The 1,459-nt window shown below is 54.9% G+C and overlaps 1 protein-coding gene across 1 annotated transcript; it reads right to left on the reverse strand.

Moving 5' to 3' along the window:
- Nucleotides 1-629: 629 nt before the first annotated feature.
- PHYSODRAFT_338713 (hypothetical protein) lies at nt 630-1,242 on the reverse strand (the record flags this gene model as incomplete). The annotated part of the gene is made up of 3 exons (XM_009536575.1): nt 630-846; nt 888-949; nt 1,012-1,242. Coding segments are annotated over 3 exons (510 nt in total), but the record flags the coding sequence as incomplete, so codon positions are not given.
- Nucleotides 1,243-1,459: the final 217 nt, after the last annotated feature.

A 1,459-nucleotide genomic window follows, 5' to 3' on the forward strand; every position in this document is an offset into this window, starting at 1 on the left:
CGCACAAACGTGTGTTGCAAGAGCGTCCTCGGAGGTGCTTCAGGGAAGAAGTCGCTCAATGCGGAAATGCACTGTGTGCAAGTTCGAGGGCAGAGATCCTACCGAGAAACCGACTACTGCGAGACCCATCGAGTTGCGTTGTGCAAGCGCACATACCCTGTTGACCCTACGAAGCAGCATCTGTGCCAACAGCAAACTTGGACTTGCTGGCAGAAATACCATTTGTTTTACTTGCCGAAGCAAGTGTACACTGTCGACGGCAACTTGCGACGAACCTCTCCAATTTATGTAGCTAACCGTCCATTTCTGAAGGCCCGCCAAGACCAAAAGAAGGCTAACGCAGCCACCAAGGCGTAACCTCACATCATTTTTTCAAGATAGTCAAAGTCAACTAACCATTTATACTTCACTGCACTAAGTCACACCTATTCCATCTGCCCCCGCTAGTCTTGATGCCGTAAATGCGGATTTAGCTCGTGGCTGACAACATACTGCTTTACCACTGGTGCACCATAGCGGCAAGCTAACCACACTCCACTGCGTATAATCCGACAGGATGCTATTAGAAATTCCACGCGCCTCCAAGCCGAACAATAACTCCCAACTGTGTATATGTCAGCGAAGACGCCTCAGACCACATCCAGCACGGCCACGTTCGCCACCACCACATCTGAGGTCATGCTGCTGACGGCGCTGCCACGGCCGCTGCCCTCGCTGCCCGAGTCGCCCGCTACCATTGCGTCCGACTCCATGCTGACGAAGTTGCCTCCGATCTCCTCCCGTACGGACACGATCTCTACAAAGGACGTCATGCTGTTGATGCCGCTGACGGTACTGCTGGCACCTCTACAACGGTCTCCTTCCGCACTGTCGATGCATTTACGCACGCTGTCTGGTCACCGGTCACATCCTTGCCAACCTCCGTGCCGGTGGAGGCACCCACGACCACCTCCAGCACGACAACGGTCACGCCCAAAGCGTCCGTGGTCATGATGTTGCCGGCGCACACACGGCGCTGCGACCGCCGTTATGCTTGCTGCCCGAGTCCCCCGCCGCCATCGCGTCCGTGTCCGTGTCCATGTCGGCGGAGACGCCCCTGACCGCGTCCTCCAAGGCCACGGTCACCTCCATCGTGTCCGAGACCCTGCTGCCGATGTCGCTGGCGGCACTGCTGCCGCTACTTCCGGCGGCGACCTGTGTGCGGCTGCCGCTGGCGTTGTGCTCGACGATCGCATCCGTGCCCCTGGGGACACAATAGTGTTGATAGATATACTACAGAAGACACAATAGCGTGGGGTTTTTACCTATCCCTCTTAGCTGTATGATTGGTCATAAACGGCGAGGAAACTGCCGTGGCTCAGAAAATTGCTGTTTCAGTTATCTTGCTACTACATCACCAGTAAAAAGATACTTGATGTATCATTCTGGTAACGATAGGGTTAAGCTATCTATCGTTTTT

This window comes from Phytophthora sojae (assembly GCF_000149755.1).
Source record: "Phytophthora sojae unplaced genomic scaffold PHYSOscaffold_9, whole genome shotgun sequence".
Lineage (NCBI taxonomy): Eukaryota > Oomycota > Peronosporomycetes > Peronosporales > Peronosporaceae > Phytophthora > Phytophthora sojae.